Below are 13,583 nucleotides of genomic sequence, written 5' to 3'. Positions count from 1 at the left end.
AAGACCGGAGTAAAGTGATAAAAAGACCCGAATGGCCATTTCAGGTCAGTGGTTGCCTGGGGACAAGGTTCAGGGAAGGAGAGTGACTGCAATAAATACCTAAAGTGAGTAAATTTTATTGTCTGTAAATAAATAAAACCATTTTCTTAAAAATGCCATTATTTCTAGGTAAGTTAATAAGAGGAGAAGCACTCTGAGACACATCAGGATGTCTAGAATAACTTGCACTGAAAAAGAAACATCTCCTCTGAACAGCTCACTCACTAGCCTCGTTCCCACAGGCTCTAGGCAAAAAGGTCCCTAGAGTAAATGACTAACAAAACTGTTTCTTAGAAATAAAAAAGCCCAATAAGGAACAACCTAAATATTCAAGTCAATTGTTATACACCTATTACATGAAATGTACGCAGGCACTGAAATTGATGCTGACATAAAAAGTGTTGACAGTTTTTAATGATACGAGAACCTGTTTATGATAAATAAGCGAAAGTGCATTGACCACAACGACTAACATTAGGCACGGGAGAAGAAAAATACTCTAAAAGGTCAATAGTGGTTACCTGTGGGTGGTAGAATTTCGGGATTCTTATTCTCCACACTTTTCTAAGTTTTTATAATGAATATCAGCTACTTTTCTAACTGAAAAAAACAAAGTGTTAAGTGTCTTCTACTTTGGAATCTCCTGCCCTTTCTATTCACTATCTAATTACCTTGTCCCACTTGCCAGGTAGACATTTGATACCCCTTCTGTGGAGTATTTGCATTTAACAAAGAAACACATGAAACTGTTTTTAGATCTTAAAAATTCAACTGATATTTTCTATATTAGATTTTTAGGCAGGGCCAGTTGTTGGCAGGAAAACAGTTGGTATATCTTGCATTCTTGAGGTTAACTCATGGAACAGACAGTCACTCCCCTAAAAATCTAGCCCAGATTTGCCCAAAGATATCAAATATATTATTTGCTTCCTTCCAACTTTAAGAATGCAAAACAAGTAGAAAGCAATGTAACACTACAAATTTTCATAAATCAGTTTAAAATTCCTAGCCCCAGAACATACTAATGTACATACACCAACCCCTACTGTCCAGGACTGTCTCCTAGTCTGCATGAATCTGACCTTTGACCTTTCCTTTGTGTACATCTTAGGATGTACTTGGCCAATTCCTCCATTACCAAGCTAGAAAATGGTAAAATGGAAACTACTCTTGAGTTCCACAAGACACATTGTCAGGTAGGATAACACTTCTGGGTAAAAACGATTTGAAACAAGCTACCAAATACATTTTTGCCTTTTTAGAAACGCTGAACAAAAAACCCCTATTTTTACTAAATTATTAATATTATCTCTATTTACAAATCAATCATTTCTTAATCCTTCCCTCTTCATAGAATAAATCCTTCCCTCCTTATAGAATAAGAGAATACATTAAAATTTTTTTTTTAATTTTTCTTCACAGAAGCAGATAGATGAAGAAGAGAGTATTTTAAATAAAGCTTTGTGTATCTTATAGGCATAAAAACACAAAGGGATTTTCAGAGACCTGGGACCTAGAGCAAAAAGGAAATAAATGCAAAGTACTTAATTATTCCACATGAAGATAATAGTCCTCTCTCTCTCCTGATTTGAATGTCACTTACAGTGCCACACAAAATAGAACAGCATCATTATTCCTGTTACAGCTCTGTCATCTCAGAGCTGTAACCTGAAGCACTTGTACTCTCCTCTATTACAATGACAACAGTATGTAATCAAATTCTTTTTAACAAATGGGGCTGGGACAATTGGATATCCACATTTAAAATAATAGAGTTGGACCCCTATCCCATATCATACATAAAAATTACCTCTGGCCGCACGAGGTGGCTCAAGTCTGTAATCCCAGCACTTTGGGAGGTGGAGGTGGGCAGATCACTGGAGGTCAGGAATTTGAGACCAGCCTCACCAACATGGAGAAACCCCATATCTTAAAAAAAAAAAAAAAAAAAAAAAAAGTCTTTGAAAAAAAAGAAAAAAAATTAACTCATCATGGATCTAAGACCTAAATGTAAGAGCTAAAACAATAAAAACTCTTAGAAGCAAGAATAGGCATACATCTTCATGACCCTGGATTAGGCAATGGGCTATTAGATATGACACCAAAAGCACAAACAACAAACAGATAAGCTGGACTTCATCAAAACTGTGCTTCAAAGAATGCTGTCATAAAAATAAAAGGTGATCCAAAGAATGGGAAAAAATGTTTGGAAAAATATGGAAAATTTCGTATCTGATATCTAAAATAGGTAAATAACTCCTGTAACTCAACAATAAAAACAAATAATTGAAAAATGGGCAAAGGATCTGAAATAGGTGATTCTCCAAAGAAGATATACAAATGGCCATTATTAACCATCAGAGAATTGTAAATCAAAAGCACAATGAGATACTACTTCATTCCCACTGGGATGTCTACAGAAAAAAAAAAGTTGATGAAAATGTGGAGAAAGTGGAACACTCACGTGGGCTGCTGGTAGGAAAGTAAAATGGTATAATCACTTTGAAAAACAGTCTGGAATTTCCTTAAAAGGTTAAAAATAAAGTAATTATATGTACTAACAACTCCACTACTAGATGTGTATCCAAGGTAACTGAAAACATATGTCCACAAAAAATGTGTATGCAAATGTTCATACAGCATTATTAATAATAGCCAAAAAGCAGAAACAACCCAATTGTCTATCAAATGATAAAAAAAATAGAATGTAGTATATCCATATACGAAATATTATTTGGCAATAAAAAGTGCTGATGCATGCTAGAACACAGCACAGATAAACTTTGAAAACATTATGACAAGTGAAAGAAGCTAGTCACAAAGGGCCACAGGTGTTATGTGATTCCATTTATATTAAATGTCCAGACAGGCAAATCCAGAAAGTCCAAAAGTAGACTGGTGGTTGCCTAGGGCTGCATGCTTGGTTACAAACGGGGAATGATTGCTAATGGGTACAGTGTTTATTTTTGAGGTGGTGAAATGTTCTAGAATTAGTGGTTACGGCTGCGCAACTCTAAATATATTAAAACCAGTGAACTGTACTCTGCCCAGGCTGGAGTGCAGTGGTGCAATCTCGGCTCACTGCAACCTCCACCTCCTGGGTTCTAGCGATTCTCCCTGCCTGAGCCTCCAGAGTAGCTGGGATTACAGGCACCCATCACCATGCCTGGCTAATTTTTGTATTTTTAGTAGAGACGGGGTTTTACCATGTCTATTGGTCAGGCTGGTCTCAAATTCCTGACCTGATCTGCCAAAGTGCTGAGATTACAGGCATGAGCCACTGTGCCCAGCCTATTTTTATTTTTTATAATTTTTTTTTTTAGTTTAGTTTTACATTGCAGAACTGCATACTTTAAATGGCTGAACTGTATGACATTTGAATTGTATCTTAATAAAGCTATTATTTTAAAAGGGAAGAGCAATCAAATAGCATAATTTAACATTAAAATCGCTAATCCACAAAAAAATGTTCTCGACAAAAATTTGCAACACTGTTTTAGATAATAAAGCTTCTGAAACATCTGAATATTCTGTTGAATGATACGCTTCTGGTTTACTTTGCTGATTTTGTTTACCATCTTACAATCTGGACACCTGACCATCAATCATGTGCTAAACTGCAGTTTTCACTCAGTGAAAAACTATATACATTGGGGACACCAATATGATAGGGGGTAGAATGGAGCTATGGAAAGACTAGAAGTCAGAAGACCTGGTTCTACGTTAGGGCCCCACCATTTGCTGCCTGTGTGCTCTTCAGTTTGTCATTGTACCTTTCTCAGGTTTAGGTTCTTCACTGGCAAAAGGGAGATTAAAATCACTGCCCTATTTACCTCACAGAGTTATGAAGACAAAATGAGAGCACGGAGGGGCTGTGAATGTGCTTATCTCCCATATGACTGCAGGAAGTACTTAAGTTTTAACAGAAAGTCACTGGGTTTTAATTGTAGAATTTAAGGTAATTGGTTTGCCCTCCAACTTTTTACTCCAGATTATGTTTCTTCTGCCTTGCTAATTAATATACAATTCAAACTCTCCCTTCATTCCTCTCCTTTTCAAAAAATCCCAGAATCTAAAACTTTTCCCCGTAAATAGAGAATAATCCCTAGGATCTTGGACAGTCCTTTTCTTTAAGCCAGTATTTTCCAAACTTTCTTGAGGGAAAGCGGTCAAGAAGATACTGTTTTTTAAAGGTTTCAAAGCCAAATTAGTTTGGAAAATATTAAACAAAAGACTCTCCTAAGCTTTTATTATGATCCTATGTGTGGTGAATGTGGGAGATGAATATAATATTCTATGTCTTCTGACATGTATGGCTCCCTTTGCTTAGGTGGTATTCCTCAGAACAGTCCGAAAACGGTTACTTTGGATAAGCATGGGATATATATACACACATAGGCATATTCTGGCTTTTGAGCTTCACAGAATGAAAAGCAAGATACTAAATGAATTTTTCAATGCTGGCTATTGCCTCCTGGTAGCAAATTAGGTATATAAAGATTTGTGATTACTCAGTCAGTTCATTAGGCCTCCATTTAAGGTATTGTAGCCACAAACTGATGGGACAGTAGTAGTCACACACTAAAATCCCTTCAGCTGCAAGGAGTAACCACTGTGTAAAGCTACTGATTATAAGACATCTGGAAGAGGCCGAAGAAGAGCATATTTACATTCCAACATTTTTACAAAACAGTGTGCTGGCCAAACAAAACATATATGCAGGCTGAACTTGACCCCTGGATCACAAATTTGGATCCACTGTTTATAAAGTATTTCACTAAATTTTTAACATACCAGCAAAAGGGACCATTCATTTATCTAGCTATGCCTTACCTTCTATGTGCCAATCACTGTCACTTTTATGCAGCTTTATATTTTAGAATCTAAGTCCCTGTTTTACCATTAGACTGGCAGAGATGACATATAAACAGATCCAATGTAGTAATAATTTGAAGGACATAAATAATTATGAGATTACTGAACAAAGGGAAATAGCAGTATGGGATAAGAGGAAAGAGGGCACATTCTATGCAAAAGGGACCAATATTGTTATAAGTATATAGAAACTAAAGAAAGGAAATAGCACTTGGTTTGACAAGACTGCAGGTTCCTGGGATGGAGAGGCTTTGGGAAACAAGAGTACCAAGAACTGCACTCAATTCTGGGAAGAGCTGAAATAAGAAAATTACACTTCTATCAAGGAGGCTGGTCTACGAGTAAAGACAAACAAGAAACTGAAGGATGGTAACAGTGGATAAATGCTGTGACACATATTTACATGAGATGCTGTAGGAGTATACAGTTGACCTTGGTATAAGGCCTTGCAGGCCATGGCAAATATTTTGAACTTTATCCTAAATCATGAGAAGCCCTGAAGTTTTTCTGAAGAGGTCAAATTTACATCTTAGAAAGACACTGACAGCAGTGTGGAGAGCAGGGGAGAGACAGAAGGAGCAAAAGTACTTTTGTCAACAATCCAGTTTTCTGTAATGTGAACTGCAGCAGACTAGGACCAGATTAGAATAAAAATCAACACACCGAATGTTTCAAAATATTATATTCTACCTATGCAGAACCAAGAAAATAAATAGATCTCAGACACTGACTCTGCTTTCAACGAATGACACAGCCAGGCAAAGAATTCAGTTGTCACCTGCAACTTATCTGGCCCTCCTTGCCTCCACACATCCATCCCACACCTCGCACCCCTCTGTTCTCTGTTGAATTTTTGTGTTATCAGGGCTGGGGGTATTCTGGATGTAAAAAAGGGTGAGTGGGAAAATAAGAGAATAACTGCTGCCAGAATAAGATATTTATAAATGGCTTAATACCGCAGACTATTCTTTCACCACCTACAAGAGAAAAAGCAGATATTCAACCTGTTTTGTTGAAAAGACTCTGTTGAGGTAAGAACCTGAGAATGTACATGTTAATTCAGTTTTCAAAGGCAAATCAACAAAGCTTTTCAATGAATCATCAAGGTCATACCTTCTTCCAAGGACATACAATCTGATTGGGAAGTTTCCATCTCTGGTCTGTAAGAAAATCTTTTTTGCTATTTAGGTTAAGAAATAACCCGTTCTCCCAATCTAATATACAAGGCCACTATGGAACACACTAAACTCAAAATTTTAAAAACCTTACAACTTCAGTGTATCTGTGAAAGGTTTGGGATTTGCTAAAGAGAATATCATGTCATCTAGGAAAAAGTATAAAGAAGGCTTACTTTTTCCTCCCTTCACTGTTTTGACCACTTGAGGCCTACAAAGATACAATAGTTTTTCAATGATAGTACGATTACAATTTAGCTTTAAAGAAATTTTATGTCAAGACATCCTATCAGTGAAGTACCCATTATGTATGTGTTTTAATACAACAATGAATTGCCTATTCCATTCTCACTATAGATGCTGAAATCAAAAGACTGTTTTCAGAGGACTACATTTAAGCCTTTGCCATACTAATCATTGGTTCTAAGAAAATGAAGCCTATGTTAAATAGAGCTGGTGAATCCCAGGTAGCAAAATAGCAATCCAAAAGAAGAATGTAGTCCACATAGAGGTCTTCATTGGCCTGTGTGTTTTGGTTTTTTTTTTAGACAGATTGTCACTCTGTCACCCAGGCTGGAGTGCAGTGACATAATCTCTGCTCACGACAGCCTCCCCAGGTTCAGGCAATTCTCACAATTCTCCTGTCTCAGCCTCCCAAGTAGCTGGGATCACAGGCAGATGCCACTATGCCCAGCTAATTTTTGTATTTTTAGTAGAGAGAGGGTTTCACTATGCTGGCCAGGCTGATCTCAAACTCCTGGCCTCAAGCAATACACCTACCTCAGCCTCCAGAAGTGCTGGGATTATAGGCATGAGCTACCACGGCCGGCCTCAGCCTGTGTTTAACTGAACTGGGTATCGATGTTTACACACTGGAAGGCTTTGTATAAAAATCAGGTTTCTGCCTTCCCTTGAAAACTTCAAAGATGCTGGTTCCAAACTGTGACTCAAACAAAATAATTGCTCTCTGATTTCCAGTTTGCTACTGTACCCGGCCAGATTCCTGTATTCATTTATGATGTCTGCACAGATCCTATAGGCATCTGAGTTTGTGAACCCATATACCATGACTATATAGTTTGCTAACTAGGAAGATGAAAATCAGAATTCATTTCCTAACATTATGAAGTTGGTCCACGTAGGTACTTACTTTTAAAATCTGAACTCTGGCTGGATGTGGCTGGTAGCTCACGCCTATAATCCCAGCATTTGGGAGGCTGAGGCAGGTGGATCATCTGAGGCCAGGAGTTCCAGACCAGCCTGGCAAATATGGTGAAACCCTATCTCTATTCAAAGAACAAAAATTAGCACGGCGTGGTAGTGTGTGCCTGTAATCCTAGCTACTCGGAAGGCAGAGGAAGGAGCATCAGTTGAACCTTGGAGGCGGAGATTGCAGTGAGCTGAGATTGCATCACTGCACTCCAGCCTGGGTGACAGAGCAAGACTCTGCTGCAACAATCAACCAATCAACAAAACATGAACTCTATAAATGTAAATGCACTGCCATGCCATAGAGTGTTTTGTGCTGTGTTGCTTTGGTGTGGGAAAAAAGGGGCTGTCAGAAAAGCCCTTTCCTTTTCTCTATTTTGACAGAATGATTGACAAGTAAGAATGAAACCTCTATTTTAAATACCTCTGAGGTTTCCAAAAACTCTACTAAGTTACTCTTGACAGCATAGAACAAATAACTTCCACTAAATTAAAGTAGCAAAAAAAAAAAAAAAAATTTAGGGCCAGGTGTGGTGGCTCACACCTGTAATCCCAGCATTTTGGGAGTCTAAGGCAGGCAGACTGCGTGAGCAGTCTGGAACCAGCCTGGGCAACATGGTAAAATCCCGTATCTACAAAAAATACAACAATTAGCCGAGCATGGTGCACATGCCTGTAGTTTCAGCTACTTGGGGGTGCTGAGGTAAGAGGATTGCTTGTGCCCAGGAGGTAAAAGCTGCAGTGAGCATGTCAGCATCACTGTACTCCAGACTGGGTGACAAAGTGAGACCCTGTCTTAAAAAAAGACAAAAAAATTAAGATACTATAATAATACAAGGATAATAGTTTTTCCACTCAAATAGATATATAATATGAAATGATACCCTAACTCTTAAATTATATGGTTGTGATGAAAATGCCTTTTTTGAGAGACATTAAACACCTTTTTAAAGATGAACTTTTCTTGCAGCTTTCTTTTTCAACTCTTACGGCAACTATACTGTTTCAGTCACGAATATGTCTTTAAAATAAATCAAGTTATATCATTCTTAATGTTTTATTATTAGAAAGACAGTACGGGCCAGGCACGGTGGCTCATGCCTATAATCCCAGCACTTTGGGAGGCTGAGACGGGCAGATCACTTGAGGTCAGGAATTCAAGACCAGCCCGGCCAACATGGTGAAACCTCGTCTCTACTTAAAATACAAAAATTAGTCAAGTGTGGTGGCGAGCACCCATAATACCAGCTACTCAGGAAGGTGAGACAGGAAAATCAGTTGAACCTGTGGGGCAGAGGCTGTAGTGAGCGGAGATCACCACTCCAGCCTGGGCAACAGAGTGAGACTCCATCTCAAAAAAAAAAAAAAAAAAAAAAAAGTATGTTTGTAGCTAGAAAATTATGACTTTGTTTTGGTCAGAACCTCTGATTGCTCTGAGACATACAGTGCTCTGGCTTCTCCTTACTGCTGTTCTTCTCATAAGGTGCCTTGCCTGTGCTTTCCCCTCAAGATGCGACAGGTCAGGCCGGGCACAGTGGCTCATTCCCGTAATCCTAGCACTTTAGGAGGCCAAGGCCAGAGGATCACTTGAGCTCAGGAGGCCGGCCAAGACAGCATGGTTAAACCCCCCCGCCGCCAACTCTATCTATCCAAAAAGTTTTAAAAAATTAGCCTGGTGTGCTGTTACCTACCTGTAAGTCCCAGCTACTGGGGCTAGGGGGTAAAGTGGGAGGATTGCTTGTGTCCAGGAGTTCAAGGCTGCAGTGAGCTATGATCACACCCCTGCTCTCCAGCCTAGGCAACAGAGCAAGACCCTGTCTCAAAAAAAGATGATATGGGTCTTTTGGTCACGGGGCTAATCTGACAGGTGAGTAAGTGTTAACATGTAATCTTCTGAAAGTAAGCTGTTCATGAAAACAGCTGCTCTTTGTTGGCAAAGCTTTAGTACTAACTTTCTGTTTTTCACCTTGGGGGAGAATAGAGAGGTTGCCAGAATCACTGGAAGATACTCCTTGTCTACACTTTTTTTTTTTTTTTTCTCTCAGGCTGGAGTGTAGTGGTGCAATCTCGGCTCACTGCAACCTCCACCTCTCAGGTTCAAGCAATTCTCCTGCCTCAGCCTCCCATGTAGCTAGTACTACAGGCACACGCCACCACATCTGGCTAATTTTTGTATTTTTAGTGGAGATGGGGTTTCACCATGTTGGCCAGGATAGTCTTGAACTTGTGACCTCAGGTGATCTGCCTGCCTCAGACTACCAAAGTGCTGGGGTTACAGGCATGAGTCACTGTACCTAGCCTCCTTGTTTATTCTTAAAATACCCATTTTATTTGAAGATAGACAATTTACAATTTATATTTTTCTTTATTAGAATAAAGATACAATATGAAGTGTGATGCAAAACTCACATGAATTTAAGATAAAATACAGATTTAATCTGAACTAGCACCACTAAGAATCTACTTCAGGCCCACTGGTAAGGACGCACCTGACCCCAAACAGCAGGCTCTAATTCCAGATCCCTTCTTCAGCACCTATGAAGCACTGTACTCTCTTCTGCAAAGGTCCAAAGCCTCAGAAAACAGACATCTTGAGGTTCTGTCAAGTTTAAACATACCTAAGAGTCAGGAAGCTGAGGCTACCATGGCTGCCAGCATGCAGCAAGGCAGGGCTCAGCAGGCTCCACCTAGAGTTACATTCCAGTCCTGCAGCCTGCTGTATGCCTTGTATCACCTCAGTGGGCTGAGTGCCTCCCTAGGGACCTACTGCCTAGATCAAAAACCTGAGGCCTAGAACTCCTTGACAATGATGAGGAGAACAGAGCATGAGCACTGCCTCGGTTCCACTATGGCAGACTTATCTGAGCGTGAAAGTCTAGCATCATTCTGCCAATCTGTGTACTTAAGAGGACCACAGTCATCCTCCAAAACAATACAGATTGCCTGCTTTACCAAGATCCAGATTGTGAAATGCAAGAGACTGTCAGCTGGGGAGTGGCAAGGCCTCAAAGTTCAAGCCAGAGACCATGGGGCTACTTGGCTATCCTGGCCCCTTTGGGCAGCATGTTTCTGAATCCTAGAGACCAGCCTGGAAGCTGCTGCTTTATCTGAGGAGGAGATGAATGTATCATATCATGTCATTATTCACTCAGTAGCTGAAGAAGAATTTAAGTATATTTTCCCAGAGGTCTTGTACCATGTATTTCTTTTAACTGATTAAAGCGGTTTAAACAGTAGACTTGGCATTTATTGAGAATATTCTCCCAAATGGTGGCATTTGCAGTACAAGTCAGCTAAGATTGCTGGTGCTACTTAGAAGTCTCAAGCAATTCAACTGTAGAATTAATCTCCTAAAGCTGGAATTGGGTCCAAATTAAAATTGCAAAGCCACAGGCCAAGCAGTGCCGATTCTCAATCTGTGGGGCTGCTGAGGCTCACAGCCTTCCAGAGAAATTAGAGAGCATTCTTTTTAATGTAATTGTTGGAAATCTCTTTCCCAACAGGCAGGGGGTGGGTCTCCAAATTAATGAATACTGGTAAATAAATCTCAGCCATCTCTTTCAGCATTAGGCGGAAAATGCAAACAAGATTTTTACAATTGTAAAATTTGTATTTGTGAAAGACGTGCAATTTCCACACACACACAAAAATCACAAGTAAGAATGACTGCCAAATAGAAATAAAAATAACAGCTAATCTCTTTTTAGTGCTTTTTAGGTGCCAAGCACAGTGATAACTGCAGTATATGCGCTAGGCATTCTCCATTTAATTATCAAAATTACCTCCTAAAGTAGGTATTTTCTTCACTCCATTTTATACATGTGGAAGTAGTACAGCCTACAAATAGATTATGTAATCACTATGTTAATGCTGCCTTTTCCCATCCAAAAATGCCACTTTGTATCGGTAACTTATCAATTTGAATCACAATTTTTAGCACAATCTCAGCACATTTTTTAAAAAAAGCAAATGCCCATTAAAAAATACAAAAGCAGTAGAAAAGAGACCCTAAAAAAGGAAAGTAAATACCATAATTAAAATTATTTTAATCTTTACATTATGGCTTTACATAATTAAGTTTTGCATAATGGCTTCAAAAGACTGGCCAAATTCCATGTTATCTATAATAAACAGCAAAATATCTGCTGGCCACAAGACCAAATAACTATTATCAGCAAAAATGCTAAAATAGGGCATGCAAGAAGAATCATGCAGTTTTACCTATCCTACAGATTTTCAGTCACTGACAAAGCCAAGTTGAAGCTAATATATTATAAAAACCTGAGCAAAGTTAATTTGACCAAATGTAGTTGGCCTTAATGATCTCAAAACTATGCCCTGCAGATAAACATTAGCCAATTTTTTCTCAAATGTTTAAATGAGATTCTCATTTAAATCTATTACAGCTCTGTAAAACACAAAACTGCTAAGAGTTTAAAGTGAGCAATTTAAAAGTATTATTCATATCATTCACATCATAATTTACTAACCTGAAAGATAATTTCAAAAATCCCATTATTTTCCTCTTTAAACGAGTGCTTAAATATTTACTTGATGAAGATTAACAATTTCAGTGAAGCATTAACAAGTTGATGGACAAGAATCAAGTTTCGGTTCCCAAACTACTTACCAGAGCCTAAGCAAGTCAGGAATTTAACATAATAGGAAGAACCAGGGATTGCATGCCCATCTAAGACATTAAAAAATCAATTAGAAGCCAGGCATGGTGGCTCACTCCTGTAATCCCAACACTTTGGGAGGCTGGGCAGATCACTGGAGGCCAGGAGTTCTAGACTAGCCTGGCCAAAACTGCGAAACTCCATCTCTACTAAAAATACAAAAATTAGAGAGGCATGGTGGTGGGTGCCTGTAGTCCCAGCTACTCGGGAGGCTGAGGCAGGAGAATCGCTTGAACCGGGAGGCAGAGGTTGTAGTGAGGCAAGATCACACCACTACACTCCAACCTGGGCACAAAGCAAGAATCTTTCTCAGAAAAAAACAAAAAAGAAATCAATTAGAAAGCAAAAACATAGTGTAGGCTACCCAACACTTGTCTGTAGGTGGCTAAATTGGCCACAAGTTTGTAAATCCCATACGAAAGCTTAGAACCAGAATCTGAAGCTGTTTTCCTAATACAGTTGCTTCCTGTCACAGAGTCTATATAACGGATTACAAATTAATGAGTCCAGAATAGTTTATATACAGGGGATATCACTCACCTGGAGATTTCTTGTCACATATTTACATGTCCTGAGTGGGAATTAATCATAACATAGAAATAACTTGAATATTTTCAAATTTTTTTTCTTTTTGCTTATAAAATCATAGATAATTGTTTTAGCACATAAAAATGAACTACCACGATTGGAATGGCATTTTACCTGCTTAAGAAATCGGTCAGATGCGTGGCTGTGCTTAGTTAACACACTTGGCAGAGCAGGATTAGCATACTCAAACTGAGGATTGTAGGTATAGTCAGATTTGAAGAATCTCAGTTTTTCTTTCTCTAAGTTGGTGGGTTTTATAGCAGTCAATATACAAAATTTCTTCCCAGAAAAGTCATCTCCCTTTTCAAAGCTTCTAGACAGCTGAGACTGTGACTTTGGCTTTTGAAGAGTGGAGAAATGGCACCGCTTGACCTTGCTTTTGGGTTTAGGTGGCAGTACTATAGCGTTCCCTGAAACAGAGATATCATGTGTAAACTTTACAGGACTTGACACTGAACTAGTGACAAAAACAGCAGGACGCCTCTCCAGGCAGTACCAAGTACCACTGCTCGTCACAGGCACCAGGGCTTTCATCCTGTGAGGATCTTTACTACGGGAAATGTTAGCAGATTTGCTGGGTTTTCTACATCTTTTGGAGTAGGTGGAGGAAGACTGTTTTTGTGAATGATGCTTTTTTTCCTCCTTGCTCTGTAGTAGGACATTGTAACTACTGGTTCCAGTTGTGAAAATGTCTTTTAGCACTCCCGAGGATAAATGTGAAAGGCTTCTTTTGCTGTCAATTATCACGGAATCTTCTGCATTTAGAATAGACTTCTTAGCAAGTTCTTGCTCAGGCCAGTGAAGCTTTTCTGTATTAATAAACAAAATCAAAACAAAAGAAATAACAAAGAAACCAGATGAAGCAAATTGTTTATTATAGGACAAGTATTCTTAAAATTCTTTAAACTTTGTAATTTTGCAATAATCTTTAGAGAAAAACATTTTAAATATTAAAAGGATATATAACTAAACTTTGGTCATGCTAGTCATTGTCATTTCTCTTCTCTATAGGTGTATA

The 13,583-nt window shown here is 38.7% G+C and overlaps 1 protein-coding gene across 5 annotated transcripts in view; it reads right to left on the bottom strand.

Annotated features, from left to right (window-relative positions):
- Positions 1-13,583, bottom strand: part of MATCAP2 (microtubule associated tyrosine carboxypeptidase 2) — a 61,361-nt gene that overhangs the window by 19,436 nt on the left and 28,342 nt on the right. For all 5 annotated transcript variants that reach the window (XM_074379823.1, XM_039462031.2, XM_074379821.1 and 2 more), the window contains one exon: positions 12,680-13,374. In XM_074379823.1, coding sequence (XP_074235924.1) covers positions 12,680-13,374 — 695 coding nt within the window. The remainder of the gene's footprint in view (positions 1-12,679; positions 13,375-13,583) is intronic.

This window comes from Saimiri boliviensis, chromosome 10 (assembly GCF_048565385.1).
Source record: "Saimiri boliviensis isolate mSaiBol1 chromosome 10, mSaiBol1.pri, whole genome shotgun sequence".
NCBI classification, from domain to species: Eukaryota; Metazoa; Chordata; class Mammalia; order Primates; family Cebidae; genus Saimiri; species Saimiri boliviensis.
This window is presented reverse-complemented; position numbering and strand designations above follow the sequence as displayed.